At 31.3% G+C, this 16,876-nt stretch overlaps 1 protein-coding gene across 2 annotated transcripts in view; it reads right to left on the bottom strand.

Moving 5' to 3' along the window:
- The window catches only part of Dome (cytokine receptor domeless), a 31,434-nt gene that overhangs the window by 13,440 nt on the left and 1,118 nt on the right, over positions 1-16,876 (bottom strand). Inside the window, exons 1-2 of one of the 2 annotated variants that reach the window (XM_083082360.1) lie at positions 11,182-12,029; positions 550-790 (exon numbers count right to left, since the gene is read on the bottom strand). In XM_083082360.1, coding sequence (XP_082938486.1) covers positions 550-775 — 226 coding nt within the window. In that variant the 5' untranslated portion in view covers positions 776-790; positions 11,182-12,029. Of the gene's footprint in view, positions 1-549; positions 791-11,181; positions 12,030-16,876 lie in introns of those variants that run through there. The other variant, XM_083082361.1, reaches the window with a different exon arrangement.

The following is a 16,876-nucleotide window of genomic DNA, read 5'->3' as shown; positions in this document are numbered from 1 at the left end:
GATAATATTTGTTTTGAAATTATGCCTACAATCTATTATAACTTGCATTTAAAATTGTTGAACAGATGTGTGTGGACACAATTCCCAAATAATGTTGTCGGTTCCTTTTCGAAATTAACAGTCATGATTCATGAATAGCTTGATGTGATGTGTCTAGTTATTATTAGTACCGAATGCGACCAATTTCATATGTTAAGGCATTATTGGCGCCTACTGTACATAATATAATAAAAGTAAAAGAAAATTGTCTTCATAAAAATATAAGTTTAATATAATTTATTCGTGTGTGTAACACAGCATTATTCTAACGATTATTTATAAGCAAATAGAATACGATGGTATGGGACGGTGAGTGGCTCATTATCAGTAGCAAAAAATCCAAAGATATGAAATTATTTATTATAAAGGAAACGCAAAATTTTTCATGCTTATTAGCGAAAATTATCTGTCAAGATATATAGGAAATTTATCGTGTTATGCAATTTTTAACATTATAGAAGTATCGTGCTATATGAAACAAAAAAAAAATGTATCATATTTCAAACTTACATCCTGCTGTTTCTAGTCCAGGTGAGCATGTTTTGACTTGCTGCGCATTTACCATCAAGAACAGGCAACTCAAGACAACAAAAATCCATCTAATTCCCCATGAATGATCTCGTCTGTGTGCAATCGATAAGTGAAATATTTTATTGAAATAGCATTTCATTATCGAAGATATACACAAATGAGGCATTCTTCTTGGACATCGTATATTAGTGGTGTTTAAAGACATTTTTTTGTAATCTCACTGAAAAATAAAAAAACTCGATTAGAAGTAATCTTAAAATTTCTCTCTATATATTTCAGAGTATGTGTATATATATATATATATATATATATATATATATATATATATATATATATATATATATATATATACAGGGTGTCCGATTCGTGAGGGACCAAACGAAAAGTGATGATAGATTGGGTCAAACTAAGAAGAAAAGTCCTCTACCATTTTGCAAAATTCGCAATAATTATTAAGTAATAAGCAAAAATGTCCCGGCGCATGAGAAGCGGTAAACCGCTTGTAGTGTGTGATTATTAAGTGATCAAACGAAAAGTGGTGATAGATTGGGCCAAACTGAAAAGAAAAGTTCTCTACCATATTGCAAAATTCACAATAATTATTAAGTTATAGGCAAAAATGTCTCAGAGTATAAGAAGCGGTAGATAGATCGCTTCTCATGCGCTGAGACATTTTTGCCTATAACTTAATAATTATTGCGAATTTTGCAAAATGGTAGAGGACTTTTCTTCTTAGTTTGACCCAATCTATCATCACTTTTCGTTTGGTCCCTCACGAATCGGACACCCTGTATATATATATATATATATATATATATATATATATATATATATATATATACAGGGTGTCCCAGACCACCCGTACACCCCTTTTAAAATGAAAATAAATGGCTTTTATCAAAAATCGCGAACAATTTTTAAGTAAATCGGGTACGCTCTATCAAATGGTGATATTTTCAACTTTTGATTCCGACCGGAAATACGCCATCCGGATCGGAAGTTGAATTTTTTTAGGGGAACATGGTACTTTTTATTACAGATTCGAATTGTACGTGAAAAAATGAGAAACTTTAGTATCAAACGTTTTCACACACATCCTTGTCATTAGTTGCGCCACAGGAACATTTGAAGTTCATTATTTCATCACCCGATTTACTTAAAAATTGTTCGCGATTTTTGATAAAAGCCATTTATTTTCATTTTAAAAGGGGTGTACAGGTGGTCTGGGACACCCTGTATATAAATCCCTAACTGTAACATTATTAAATTAATCTACATTCCTTTTTAAATTTTTAATATTATCATGCTAGTCATAAAACGTATATAAGTAACAAAAAATAAAATAAATAATTAATTTAGTATGTCTAAATTAGTATAGATTCACAAGATCAAATCACATAAATGAAAAGAATGCTGTTAAGATCCAAAAAAACGCAACAAATGCAGAGTATAATTTTCAATAAAAATTATAAAATATTTTATTGCAAATATTGCAATATTTCGATCTAATTCAGACTCTCTTTAATGAAATGAACATGAACAAAATTAGCATTCAAATTAATATAAATAACATAACGAAGAATTAAATATAATGAGAAAGGAAAAAATAAATAAAAAAGTTCGCTGTACATGTCGGAAAAATAAAATTGTAAAATATAAACAAATTTTCGGCAAAAGACATAGCAAGAACGTATCTTAAAGACAATCCAATCGGCTCGATATGTCGCCGGTCTCCTTTTTTTTTAATTGTCTTTAAAGACTATCAGGACCAAAAACGCAGTAAATAGAACGCAAATATCAAGTTTTTTTTACATTGAGAACAAAATGAACAGTATGTAAGAAGGAAAGACAGCAGCAATGGATGTACTGTGTGTAATGGATGTAATGTATGACTTGTATTCAAGCTAAGGTACAACTAATTTGCCTAGGAAACATACAAGAAATGTAGAAGATGAACATGTGAGAAGGAAGAATACATTCGCTTATTAACGAATTTTGAGGTCATGATACATGAAGAAGCACCATTGTTGTGTTTCCGATAAATATTATATTCTTTCGTTATATCATATCGATAATGTAAATATATAGCTTTTCTCTCTGAACGATCTTAGCGATTTTATATGAGAAAAAACAGATCATTAAAATAATTTCTCAAAGCGTCTGAATGTCTTTTTAGATGAGATTTGCAGATTTTCTGATCAATTAAGAGTCAAGTTTTCTTGTACGAAAATGCTGAAAAAAGTCATTATTTTTTTCAAGTTTCTAATTTTTTTCACTATATCTAACAATAAGATTCAAATTAGAATTCTACTGAAATAAAAACTTCATCTAAAATTAAAATTTAATAATAAGGAATTTGGCACAAATAAATAAACAAAAATTAAATCAAAATTCAATTTTGACTTAATTTTTGTTCGTCTAAAATTATTTGAAGAATGTAGTTTTGTCAATCTTTAAAATTTAAAAAAATAGTTAATAAAACATTTTTTTTTAATTGCTTGAGACTCGGAAATTATTGGCATTTTCGCTAATAATTTCAATAAGAAAAAAATCATCTCTAAATTAGCTCGAGATCATTACGAATAAAATTATGCATGATGTATATTGCATAAGACATTGTGATAGGAAACAAGATTTTCACAAATATGCAAATGACTATTTACAGGTATGTGTTATTAACGGCGAAGGAATATAACAGGAAAATTGAGCATTTTATTTTTATCCAACTTCAATTTTTTCCTCTTCCGCAAATAAAATGAAATGAAATAGAAATAATATAGAAGAGTTTTCTGTTAAATAATAGTAATTAATAATTAATCTGTTTTTTTACAACACAAATGTACCGTAGAAATAATCTCAACGTAATCTCGGTGTCGCATAATCTACTAAATTTCTAAACTTTCGCGCGAATAATTTATTCTGACAGAATAATTCAAATTTCAATTTTAATAGGAAAATTAGATACGTCTCAAAAACGATTCTATGAAGATTAATTGATCAATTATGCATGTATGAAAGCTCGGATGTTCGCTTTAAATAATTGCTTTTGTAAAATTTATAAGTCGTACTAAATCTTTTAATGGAATTTTGCTTGTAAGAAAAGAGGACACGATATAAAATTTTATTCGAACAATTGAAAACCACGGAATAATATTTATTTCGGCATTACATTCTTTGAATATCGGTCTCTCGTGACCCAGGTTTGTCCGTACAATTGGCATCCCGAATTAAAGCCGTGAGTTTGACCGCTATCATATTTTAAGTGTATATCGAGATTGCACGTTGTAAATTAGAAATCTTGAAATCAATAAAACAATAACAAAGGAACAGATGATCTGATAAGTTATATTTTTAGCCTATTAGAATGCAAGAATGCACTCCTTCCTTGAATGTCGCGTGATAATTTTTGCTCGCAAGGGAATCCAACGGCGATCATGTAACGTAAAGGCGAACAATCGATATCCTATCGTGAAAACAACAATCGAGCTTTATTTGCGAAGCTTGAAGCGCAGCGAAATCAAAGAACGGTATCGACGGTTTGTCGCCGATGCTTTATCTCGCTGATAAATCGATCGTCCCGTTTCCTCGCGACCGGTTTTATCCGTTGTTCGCAGCTGTTGATCCGCAGCGGCATCGACAAATCGCAGAATAATAGGGAAACTGATAAGGAGTGGAGGCTCCTTTTAATCGCATCGCGTCGTGATTACGACTCGCCTTCGGCTCGTGTCGTATTGTCGATCGATCACGCCGTACAAATGAAAATTTTATGGATATTCGTTGCGATTTTCGTTAATCAAATATGTCCCAGAAAACCATGAAACCATGCTTGTGCCGAGAAGGCCATTGAGCTTAATTACGAGTAAAAATCTATCGGTATTGCTTCTACATTTTTGAAAGCTAATTGCTAATTAAAATTAAATTATACATATAATTATATAAATTATAAATATAATAATTTATAATTATAAATATAATTATATAATAAATATAATTATATAATATAATTATAAATATAAATTATATAATTTGTAATATTTTGTGTTGCCATCTCGTATATATTATGTCAAAGCTAATTGCTAATTAAAATTAAATTATACATATAATTATATAAATTATAAATATAATAATTTATAATTATAAATATAATTATATAATAAATATAATTATATAATTATAAATATAAATGATATAATTTGTAATATTTTGTGTTGCCATCTCGTATATATTATGTCAAAGGAGCAAGTGAAAAATTATTGTCCCTAATTCTTAAATCGAAATAAGAAGTCCGATTATGCCATCCATTTTTAGAAAAATGATACGACCTAATTACGCAACATTTTCATAAAAGTATCTTCGTACACACACATGTAATACATACTGGTAATAACAGTGTTGATAAGAAAATTATAAGGAAGATTCCATGCGTACATTTATAATTAATTTTTATTATCACCGAGCTTATTGACACTTTCATGATCGATGACGTTACTTTCTGCTCTCAAGTTGAACGGGCCGTTGACGTAATGCGTATTTCACGAGCTTGAGCTGATAAGAGCCGCCGTTGTCGCGTGCGGTAAGAATGCATATTTTTAGCGAACCTATCTAACCTGTTTACAGAGAGACACCGTGTATACACGGACGCGTATTACGTGTGTTACCAAAATATACAGATTCCGAAACGGAAGTGTATTCACCGGAAGTGCTCGGCTTTCTCGGAAAGACGTGAGAAAATCGTTCGCATGTAAGTTTGTAAATCGTGCAGCCCAGGTCAGATGAGAGGAGCGCGAAGTCGTCGCTCGCGGCGGATTCCACCTTTCCCAGGAACGCGGCGCCGCCGCCGTCGTCGTCGTCGCGTATTTATATCTCCGCGCGCGCGGAATGACAGATCTCTTTGAAAAAACGACCAAGACGTGCGTTTCGCTAGAATACGCTCTTCCACGACGTGGAAGATATGGACGTTGGATGTGCACGTTCGACGATACACAACGAAAGTTGCAAAGTACATACGATAAGCATCCGCGATGAAAACAATAATACACTCTACCGTTATCGATTTGTTCAAGTATCTTTTCCCTCGATTAATCTCAGACGATGATATCTATTCGTACGAATCCCTCTTACACATTTAACAGATACCATGATATTTGATCGTGTTGAAGATTTTGAGTATATTAAAGGACCTTATATCGAGAGAGGATTATTATGTCGCGTAGCAACTTTGTTTTTCGCGATTCGACGCCCTTAAAGTACCTATCTATCGGTAACTCCCCTCATCGATCGGAATATCGATTATCGGGTATAATATATCGGAGCTATAACCATCTCAACCGAGCTCTATACTTTTCTCAAGGCGAGGCATTAATTATTAACGCCAGCAATTGCTGAAAACGTTTCAATGATTATTTAGTAACATATCGCGTTTCCCTGAATACCGGCGACTCGTTAGAAATCGTCATCGTTCAATGCGAGAGTTGTTCTCAAATGATTTTAGGATCCTAAGAATTATCACAAATAACGCGTCTAACGATCCTATCTTTCAATATATTGATACCAAGTAATGATAGTTAGATATTCGACGATCGAGAAGGCCAACAAGATTGGACAAAGGACACGCGGATTAAATGATTTTTAATACCTAGAAAATTGGTGGTCGTGAGGCTCTTATCACGATAACGACGATATTATATAACGATGATATGACATAATATATAATGACGCGATTATGTATCTTGCCGCACGCACGCTGCGAGATCGACGTCTGTGTCGTCTCGACGGCTAAAAACGAGCAATCTATCGTACGATGCCCTCCCCCCCCCCCGTGTCTCGCGGACACGATTTACACTCCCTCACCGTGGAATTTAATAGAGTTAAACCGCCGTTCAATTTCCATCTCATATGTTTATAACCCGAATATACTACCTGCATATCAAGCGAGAAAGAATCCATGTTTAAGCCAGGATATGATATTTCGTTATATATTCATCTCGAAAGATTACTTCTCAAAAATTTATAAATATATACAGGGCGTTTCTTAATAAGTTCGAAAAATTTTAGGAGATGATTCTTTGTCGAAAATTAAGGGGAGTTTTTCATATAAACATATACTTCTACATCCCACCTTGTGGAGTTACACTCCTCCAAAAATGGGGTTTTAGAAATTAGGTTTTTATTTTTTCTCAAATTTGGAACAAGTTAAAGAAGTGAAATTAGGTGGGTATTTTCTACTAGTAAAAAAGATTATTTATTAATATTTTTTTCAGCCTCCCGTATTGTTATAAGGGGCTGAAACTAGCAACCCCTATTCAATTTTTTATTAGAACTTTTTAATGGGCCGGAATATGATCATCTAAAAATATGCATTAAAAAGTTTAATTTATTTAGAAACTTTTTTATTTCTTTTATTTTTTTATAAAATCAGTAGTTTTCAAGAAAAAAAATACGTTATCGTGCACAGCACGAGACTAAATAGCATAGGTTTCGAATTACGAGAAGTTAAATTTTAAAATAAAAATAAAATTAGAGTAAATGTTGGGAAAATTGGAACAAAAACAGAATTATAATAAAAACCTAAAAAACCTAACTTTTAACTTTCCTCCCTTAATTTTCGACAAAGAATCATCTCCTGAAATTTTTCGCACTTATTAAAAAACATCCTGTATAAACAATTTACAAACATTTATATAAACTTAAAAGCAAGCGCGCGAGTAATAATTATAGAATAAATATTGTAATCAGGAATATATTTCATTCTAAAAAATTTCTACAACATATTTCTAGACGATAAACAATACTGAAATATTAATGTGTGTAAAATTATAAGATAAATCTAAGCATCGCATTATATAAAATACAATTTTATAAACGTGCGTATACGACAAAAAAAATTTTCAAAATATATCTAAACACGCTCCAAAATTTCTTCTTTTATCTTAAAGGAAATCCTCTCCCTCGCTTGATTTAAAATTTGAGGAAATTTTTAAACCCTTTTTGCTATAAATTATCCTACAATTTACAAAGCTTTTCTAAAGCTTGCTTGATTTTGCGCGTCTTGGATATATGTCGAGTATGAAAATGACATTTAAAGAATGTGAAAAGTTTCGAAACGTTACCTTCTTTGTATACCTTAATGAAAGAAACATTATCCGCAGGAGTTCCGAGCTTTTCTTTTCGTCTGGATTAAAATCCCAAGAGATGACAATTCTAGTTTGAGCTCATTTTGCTTGATCATATACAATTCGCAACTTATTCGAAATTCTAAAACAACTATTTTCGTCGATATTGTGAAGAATATGCATCTCGGCTGTACGTTTCCGAGGCACGAAAACGCTCGATGCATAAAACACACGACTGGCACGAAAAGCAAAGCTTGAAATGTTACTTCGCTCCTTTGCATACCGAGAGAAACGAAAGGAACGTCCGCACGGTTCCTCCGATGTTCGAAACACACTTCGACATTTTACGAGCGGGACGTCATACCTTGTTCTCGGCGAAGGTCGCCGTGCATCTTGTCTCGGTGAAGATTTTAAAGCGCGTCTTTCGGTTTTACGCACATCACGATGCGACGAGCGTGATTCGAGAGGTTGAGCTTATACGAATATTACTCGGCCTTGGAATACAGTTACGCTATTTATCTGTTGTCTTAAGTAAAAGCGAGAGATTTAAGGGATTAATCGAAATAAAATTTTACATTCATCTTTTGAAAATTAGACTCTTACGAGGATATAGAATTGTAATAGCTAGAAAATTGATGCCAGATGTGATCACTGGTTTACAATGATTTGGTAGAATATTATTGGTCGTTTCTTTTTCATTATGTTGTTTCATTAAAATTTGAGACCTACTCCAAAAATGGATTAGAATAGACTTCAGGTCAAAATATCTTTAAAACTGACAACTGACAAAAAAAAAAATTTTGAAAAATTATTTTGAAAAATTTTTTTTGTTATTGTTGTAAAGTACTCTTGAAGCCATTTAACTTTTAATTTGAAAATTTTTTCTATCTCTTATAGTTTCTGAAATATTCATCTCGAAAGAAAAAAACCGATTTTTTTCAAAAGGGTGTTTATTTATTGTAATTAAAGTAATATATAATGTGTTATTATAGGTAGAAAATTATCATTAAAATTATTTTTTTTATTTAAAATTAATATAAATTTAATATAAATTTAATATTTTTTATTTTTCTTTTATTTAATATACTCCTAAGTATATTATTTTTCTTAAAGAAAAATAGAAGTTTATTTATCATCCCCTAGACACGCGTATGGGCACGTATAAAAAAATACGTGTCCCTTATTTTTGTCTAGAAGACAACATATTAAAAGCTTATCAAAATCGGAGGGGGACACTTCCGTGCCTACACTTGTAATATGCTTTAAGGCATTCCATTATAAAAAAAAAGATCATTAGTGTAGAAACCATTATTCTCCATGCAGTGGATTTCATGCACCATGTTAATTTTATGGTTTTATCTGGGATTTGGAAAAAAAGGTAAAATTTTCGAATCTCTGTCTCAGACAATGATAGATTGTATAGATGCACGACTAGAATGGAAAAATCATTACTTCTATTTTTCTTTAAGAAAAATAATATACTTAGGAGTATATTAAATAAAAGAAAAATAAAAAATATTAAATTTATATTAAATTTATATTAAATTTATATTAATTTGAAATAAAAAAAATAATTTTAATGATAATTTTCCATCTATAATAACACATTATATATTACTTTAATTACAATAATTATATTACTGCGTTTTATATTTTTTATTTTATAGTAATGTATAATCTGATACTCTCTCTATATTTTTTGTGAGGAAATAATAAGTTTATATACTTTAAAAAAATACATTTGAAATGTAATGTTTATTTATAAATGCTTATCTTCCTTTTTACTTATCTTTTTTCAAGGTGAATTCTAGGCAAAAATTAACATTTTCTATTTCTGTTATGTACTTATTTAATTGATCATTCACGAATTTATATTTCTATAATATTTAATAAATTTAAATATATATTCATATATCTGCCAAGAAATAGGAATATTAACATTTTTAAAAAATGTTAATTTTTAGTCGCTTTCTATTACATTTTCTCCGTTAATATTTAAACAATATTTAAAAGGTTTAAACAAAAAGAGAAAAAGGAGAAAAAAGTATTGAAAATAGTAAAAACAAATAAATTTTATATAATTCTTTTTCTAAATCATTCTACATTCTATATTCTAAATTATTTTTGATTTGCGATTTTTTTCGATTTATGTATTAGGAATTTCTTATGGAAAAATTTAGAATTTATGAAAATATTATAAAAATGTTCTAGTGATTTTTGACGCTTTATCATTTTAAATTTGCAAATACAGAAAAAAATTGCCACATTACTATAAAAATTCATCCATATAATATAAAATTTTATAAATGCAACATAAATAAGAAAATGAAATGCAGGACCTAGATATTTTTTTCATTTTTCTGTCCCTGTCCAATTTCTTGTGTCAAAGAAATTTTTTTTCTTTTTTCAAAAACTTGTGGCCAAAAATTGACCTCAGCAACCCAGCATTGTGCATGCTTTTCTATCCCAGAAGATTGTGAAATTTGTTTGCCACTCTCTTTAGGGGGACGCAAACATGCTCTCAAAAAGCTCCTCAGTTTTTTATTTACAAACGAGCGAAAGAAAAAGAGAGGGAGAGAAGGAGAGAAAGAAAGAATATCTACCACAACCAGAAGCGACCAATAATGTAAAAGATACGCACACGCTCACCCATAAACGGATGCGTACGCATAATGAGGGATTTAATCCAGACTGAATCCCAAGGGATTGGATACGTAGGAAAAATTATTATATATATATATATATATATTATATATATATACATATAATAATTGCATTTATATTAATATATTTTAGTAATATATTTTATGATGATTTATGATGATTTATATATTTCATAATGTAATATATATATTATATTTTTTATTATAATAAATTTCTTAAAAAAAAAAAGAAAAAAAAGAATTTTGTTATTTGATATTGAATATTGGGTATGATTCAAATTTCGCAAAATATTAACGCAAAATAATAATTGCATATATATATATATATATATATATATATATATATATATATATATATATATATATACACACATTTACATGCACGCATTTAGAGGATCTAATATTTTTGTAATATCAAAAGGAAGCGATAATCCTGTATGTACGACGTATACAAAAATACAGCGAGATCATTTTCGTGAACGCAGATACGCACTCACGCAAGCACGTACACACATATGAGCGGAGCAAAACTAAACAATCCAGGCGAGCGCGTTAAATAGGAGAGACGTTTTAAATACGTATCATACATATATACATGTCTGAAAGACGAGACGACGAGAATGATATACTTGATTGCTCCGAAAAATCCACGATAATCGAACGATTGTGTTTCGTGCTGTCGCGAGGAGGAGAGGAAGAGGAAGAGGGGCATAAAAGAGGAGAAGCACGGAGGCATCGCTGTATGTTTGCGGGCCTGTACAATTCAGTTTTCTCACATACGTAAAAATGTCACGCGAGAATATTGCACGAAAAGACGCGGAGAGTTTGTCACTTACACTTGCAGCTCATCTATGGATCTCTTCCCGAGATATCTCATCGCCACCGGAGCCAACACACGACTGTACACAATCGTAGGCTATTCGCACGCGAACCCGTCTCGGGTATATATCGGGAATAGGCAATTGCACGCGCTCGCGCACGGCAGAGAAAAACAGAGACGGGGGGAAGGTCGGCTGTACAAAGAGAGAGAGAGAGAGAAAGATGCGAACGGGCCGGGTTACAGCGGCGGCCAATGATTAGCGCCGTTCGCACTTTACAGTATCCCACACATACACCTTCGGGCGCCGATCCGGATCGAGAATGCGACACGGTTTTCCACCAGTTTATCTCACCAACACACGCGAGCACGCATCTCGCTAGCCCCGACAACTCGGCCCGAAGGGCCCTTTCCACTTCGTGTCCCGAGCGACAGAAAATGTTTCTGTTTACGTTCGGCCAAGATCGCGCTTACTGAACCTCGTACGACACAACTGTACGCGTGATAGGCGCATTCTGAGGAAAGCGCGTATGTGTGCGCGATCAATCGCCAGTGTTGTAAACCTGACGGGAACGACGACCACACGGCAATGCACAAAAAGGAAGATGGCGCCGACGGGGGCGAGGGGGGTGAGGTTCGGGCGGGGAGGTCAGCGCGTCGAGATCACATTTCGCGACATTCGCGATGGGACTCGCGTAGAATCGATCCTGTCGGACTCCTCCATCCTACGACGCGGATTTCCTTCTCGCGTCACTTCGGCTCTCCGTTTTACGGCCACTTTCGACGTACGCGAAACGATCGCCGCGGAACGCGGTTCCTGAAATCCGTGTAATTGCGCGCGGCTCGAGCGACTGACGTCTGACGTCACGTTGAACGTCAAGCGCTGCATTCTTGGAAACGGAACCGCGTGAATTTTCTCTACCCGCCAGGTGACGCTCGAGTGGCGCGCTTTTCAAAAGCGATCTTTCCTTCTTGACGAAAGCTTCGGTTTCAGACGTAAAAATGTATAATAATCAGTGTTGCGCTTAGATAATTTAAAATAATCTAGATACAAATTAGATAAATCATATACTCATGTGTCTCAGATAAAATAAAGATAATTCGGTTTGAGTGTATCTAGATAAAAGATGTATTAGTTAAATATTTTATCTAGATACTTTTAAGATAATATTTAAGACAATTTAGGATATATAAAAATAATACACTCGAGACAAAAAATTACAGAAAATAAGCATATATTCATTTGACAATAATAACGAGTATAGGCCGTGTCCACAATGTCAATGTTAATTGACCAATGTGATTATGGCTACGTTCCACTTAACAATCGCAACGCTCGCAAAATCATCTTATCCTTGTTGTTCGCTAAAAGTTAAACAAAGACACATTATATTTACGAGTGCCGCGATCATTAAGTGGAACGCTTTTAAATCCGTATTACACTATAGGTCGCGGGCTCGATTATGATTGAAATGTTGAAATTGACCGATTAGAGTAGCTGGCCGGTAAATTGCTATGGTTTGGAAAAATTGTACTCAGTGCACACTAATTATATTATCTTATGTGTTTTAATAAAAGATATCACTTTTCTTATATCTGAGATACAGATAAAGATACCACAAACTTGAATTATACAGGATGGCCCATTTTAATCCATCCAGTCGAATACCTCGAAAACCAAGCCCGGGAGAGAAAAATGTTTCAGACAAAAGTTGTATGGTTTCGAGGGGGCCATAAGATGGTACCATTGGTTTGACCTTGAAGAGTCATTTCAAGCTCACGTGAAGATCACTTCAATTTCTTTAAATGGAATACCCTATATATTTTTGCACATTCTTATAGCTCATCTCGAGAGCTTTCCAAAACACTATAATTAAGTTAGTTTTCATTAAGTACTTTCCGAGTTATGAGGCTTGAAATCATTTCTTAATTTTACATAAACCGTAAAATATCTTGTAAAATATTCATTTTTCGATTACCTTACCTTAATACTTTTATGTACAAAATAATGAGAGGAATCAATTGGTGTAAAGAAAACATAGTTGTTTCGAAGAAAAAAAATGTAATTGTTAATTGCAAATTACATTTTTTTCTTTCGAAACAATTATGTGTTTTCTTTACACCAATTGATTCCTCTCATTATTTTGTACATAAAAGTATTAAGGTAAGATAAACGAAAAATGAATATTTTACAAGATATTTTATGGTTTATGTAAAATTAAGAAATTATTTCAAGCCTCATAACTCGGAAAGTACTTAATGAAAACTAACTTAATTATAGTGTTTTGGAAAGCTCTCGAGATGAGCTATAAGAATGTGCAAAAATATATAAGGTATTCCATTTAAAGAAATTGAAGTGACCTTCACGTGACCTTCAAATGACTCTTCAAGGTCAAACCAATGGTACCATCTTATGGCCCCCTCGAAACCATACAACTTTTGTCTGATACATTTTTCTCTCCCGGGCTTGGTTTTCGAGATATTCGACTGGATGGATTAAAATGGGCCACCCTGTATAGATAAAAGATAAAATAAACAATAATTGCATTTAGATGAAAATCTAGATAATTTTATCCAGATAACGGAAAACACTGATAATAATACACATCTACCGATGTATTTTTTTCGTCCATCTATTTTTCTCCAAATTATTCTTAATATTAAACTGTCTACTTTATAGAAATCAAAGATATTCACTTATTATTGGAGTTTGATCGAAGCGGTCGTGATAAAATTACGTGACTAATATCGATATCTGAAGAAAATGTTTTGCGACAATCATTTACGAGGAATCGACAATGATCGATGACAAATACGCGTCCGTTTTCGCGAAAAATGCGTGCCAATGATTGACACAGTACTGCCAATGTTTTAATAAAGCTGTAATTGATCTCGGTTGTGATTAATGGGAAAGATCGGACATGCGGAATTTTCAAAGAATCATTGATCCTAAATAATTACATTATCTCGATAACCTTATTCGCCTTCTGGAAAGTACGTCGTCTTAGAATGCGGAAATGTTTAGTAAAATTGTAGGCTAACTAAATTGATATTATTATGACAAATTTTTCTTTGAAAAATGGTTTGTTTGGAAACTGTTGTCTTTGCTTTGCGAAGGCGCCATATTTCAAAAGAAAAATATCGATACATCTCGTGTAAAAGCGCATATACCATATATATGTAATACAATAGCATTTTTTTATATCGAAATATTCTTTCTTACAACGCAAAAAAAAGCGCTCATTTTATATTAAATTAATCTTAAATCAACAGATATAAAATATGCGATTTTTTTATATTAAGTATATATAATGCAATTAATATATAATGTAGTTTTCTTGATTTTTCACTTTAGTCTTGATAGAACGAGCGGTAAAATATGAAGTACTTGATTTTTGTCAAATTTATTACTGGTAACATTTAATAAAAAAATATCTATATAATATCTCGCATAAGAATATTCCATGATTTTATTAATTGTATAATGTAATTTATAAAGATTCAGTGTGGTTTATCCTACATACCCTGCATATTGTGAAAATTCAATGTTAGATATTTAAGGATTCTTGAATGAATTCTGATGAAATATATGGAATTATGTATAAAAATATAAATATGTTTTCGGTAATTTCCTTTAAATTTTTTAAAGTAGCATTTATTATTTCAGTATATTTCAACAACAATATATATATATAATTGATAGTATAATATACTCACTTAGCAACAATATCAGTTTTTATTTCGGATTACTCAACGACGATTATTAAAGATATAACGGACATATACAGAGAAAATTCGGTTTACATTTGTGAATTATACAATAAATATACGAAGCTCGTACAAAAAAAATTGTTCGATCCAATTAACTTATTATATCAATCGAACAATGTACATGTAAAATATTTTTTATGTGCGATTTAAATTTAATGATTGTTGCTATCTTTACTACTCGAAACAATAATAGATAAACAATGTTCATAGAAACATTTCAATATTTTTTTCCAATTAATCCTGAATCGTTCATCATGCATATATTTGCGAGAAATAGCCTAACTCATAATATATTGTGTTAGAAAATGCGAAAAGTATAACTTGCCGTTTTGGCAAGAGTAAAGCTAAAACGAATAGTAAAGAAGACTCGGATTTTTCGACAAATAAATTTCAAATAAGTAAAACGATGATTGATGCGTTATTGCTTCTTACAGTAATCTTATAAATTATCAACATTATCCTTTAGAGTCTTCGAAAAACAAGTATATACACATTTATATTAAACTTATTATATCCTATATGCTATACAAATATTTTATATATATGTATATATAATTATAAAAAATAAACGCGATGATTATATATCTATATATAAAATGGATACTATATGATCCGATTAAATGCGTTTGCTGTTGCTTATCACTTATACATTGTTGAATTCTTCGTTTAGATATTATATATATAATAATAATATAAACAAATTCCCACACACATCTATAAACATACATACATATATATGTGTATATGATATATACATACATATATACATACGTATAATACGCATTCTTTTCTTTCTTACACCAATCCTGAGATCTAGAAATATAATCTAGTGTTTACCTTTCCCTTTTTTGTCTCATTAGTACATCGTGCCAAACATCTGCGATCTTTCATTACTTTACAAGTAAAAAAATATATATGTTGTTCTCTTTTATAACATGTAACTTTTATAAATATCAAAAAAAGACAGGAAGAGTAAAGAAGAATCTTGTTAAATTTGTTCTCCATTAGAATTTTGCTCCGTTCGTTGTTTTCTAATTATGGAAAGTCATCCTTTTAATCGGGTAAAAGACTAACATTCCCGAAAAAGAGAAGATTGATTAAATAATTATAATAATTCTTTCATATTGATCTCCCATTACACACTGTACTTCAAAACAAAATGGCTCATAAGTGCTTCTTTGGTTGTACGAGTCCTTAATTTTAATTATTGACATACATATACATTTCATAAAAGTGGTAATAAATATTTAGGAAAAGAAAAAACAAGATATCGATACAATTTTAAAATCTTGATAGTAATTCAGAACAATAGAATAGTCAGATAAGAATAATTAAATGATTGTTAATTTTTTTGTATACTTTTTGTAAAAAGCGTAACATTTTATCAAGGCCACACATGTCACTATATAAAAAAAATTCACAAAATGGTGTTTACGATAGGAGTCTAAGTTTTAAAAGCTTATACTTTGAAACATTATTGAGAAGAGCAGATAAATTTATATATATGTATATAATTGCCAGTCTACAATATCACCTCGACAGCATATGAATATACAGCTGTCCTTTGTGTCTCTACATAATATAACATATTGTATTCTGAGATTCTTTATATATATCAATGCTATACTTGCATTAATAAATAGATAGTACTTGCAACTTTATATTCTTGACACTTTACACACTGTGCCATTTTCAATACATCTCTATATGCCAGTATAAATCATTTATGATTTACACTATATTCACATTTTTTTATAAATTAATAATTTGTTTTCCTTTAAAGAAATTACAGCAGTCTACGCTTAAAGGCGTTTCCGAATAAATGCATTTTAAAGGGATTGCTGGATTATTATTTTCGTAAAATAATTTTAATCTCTTATGAAATATTAACTTATACAATTCGCGAGAGAGGTAAAAATACGTCTAAAAGCGCTTACGAGTAT

This window comes from Camponotus vicinus, unplaced genomic scaffold, assembly GCF_025532165.1.
Source record: "Camponotus vicinus isolate PSW18456_S1 unplaced genomic scaffold, iyCamVici1.0 SCAF_11, whole genome shotgun sequence".
Lineage (NCBI taxonomy): Eukaryota > Metazoa > Arthropoda > Insecta > Hymenoptera > Formicidae > Camponotus > Camponotus vicinus.
The sequence above is the reverse complement of the archived record's forward strand: the minus strand, read 5'-3'. Positions and strand labels throughout refer to the sequence as shown.